The sequence below is a fragment of the Solanum pennellii genome, chromosome 11 (assembly GCF_001406875.1).
Source record: "Solanum pennellii chromosome 11, SPENNV200".
Classification (NCBI taxonomy): Eukaryota; Viridiplantae; Streptophyta; class Magnoliopsida; order Solanales; family Solanaceae; genus Solanum; species Solanum pennellii.
The window spans coordinates 5,281,730-5,282,946 of record NC_028647.1 but is presented as its reverse complement, the minus strand read 5'-3'; the positions used below and the strand labels follow the sequence as shown (position 1 = coordinate 5,282,946).

At 28.8% G+C, this 1,217-nt stretch overlaps 1 protein-coding gene across 1 annotated transcript; it reads right to left on the bottom strand.

Annotated features, from left to right (window-relative positions):
* Positions 1–836: 836 nt before the first annotated feature.
* LOC107003591 lies at positions 837–1,217 on the bottom strand. Its single transcript, XM_015201920.1, has one exon. The coding sequence runs from the start codon at positions 1,215–1,217 to the stop codon at positions 837–839; it is 381 nt and encodes a 126-aa protein (XP_015057406.1).

Sequence of the window (1,217 nt, the reverse complement as noted above, 5' to 3'; positions counted from 1 at the left end):
TTTTCTTTGAGAAGAATTTGATATTGGAGTGCTTAACACTAATTAATGAGGATATTATTTATAGAAAAAATTTGAAAGCTAGTTTGGTAAGAGGAATATGAAATTAATTATTTAAAGGTAATAGACTAATAGTTACTATTAGATATTTCTTTCTTTATGGTTGACTATAAATTATTTAACTATAAATAGTCAAAGGTAATTAATTTCAAATAACACGTGATTTGGAATTAATTAGAATTTTACGATTATTGCTTTCCTTTATAGGAGGTTATGTAAGAATATCGAGATTTTTTGTAAACTAATAAGAATATATTGAAACATATAGTTGGGCCTATGAATTTCAATTTTTAGGCTTAAAAATTTAGGGTAACTTATCGAATATCTACTAATTTAGGAGTTAATTATTTAGATTCACGCAAGTTTGCAATATTATGTATCTTACCTGATTTTGGACTTCTATTGGTGCGTCCACATACATGCATCATGGATGTATATCGATCAAAAGTTTGTGTAATTGATATACAAGTAGATTCACATGTATTTGTCTCTCTCGTCTCTCCTCATATCTGGTACCCCAAATACATGTATCTAGAGCGATTCACATGTATCTGAAGATCTCGCTCACTTCCCTCCTATCTCACTCTCTCACTTGCCTCTTTCCCAATTTTAGGGTATACGATAGCAAAAATACAATTGATATAGAGAAAAAAAGTATAAGTAACATAAAATGAAATGTTAAATAGGGTTTTTTTTCATTCAAAAATTAAATTTTGATATATTAGGCACTTGTAAATGCTCACCACACACTTTAGGTTTTATACAACAAACAAAAAAAATTAATCAAAGGAAATAAGTTTTCTAACATTGTCCTTAGAATTCTCAAAAACAACTGTTTCATAAACATTTAATTCATCAAATTCCATGGCGACAATTAGCAAGTCATAAGTGGTGCCATTATTATCAACTTTAAATCTTCCTTCTGATATACTCTGAAATTCCAATTCAGCGTATTTTGTTTCCAAATTAGTTGTATTTATCGCAAAATTTGCAATGTCCACTAATTTAGGATCGTTTAAATCTTTTGGTGATATGGACTTCCAATCATCATGTTCAGATGAATTATGTAACTTTTCATCATCGTTTGTTGTTGCAAAAACATGATAGAAGGTGAAAGCAACTAATATCGTCAAAAGAAGAAAATTTGATCCAAAAGCCAT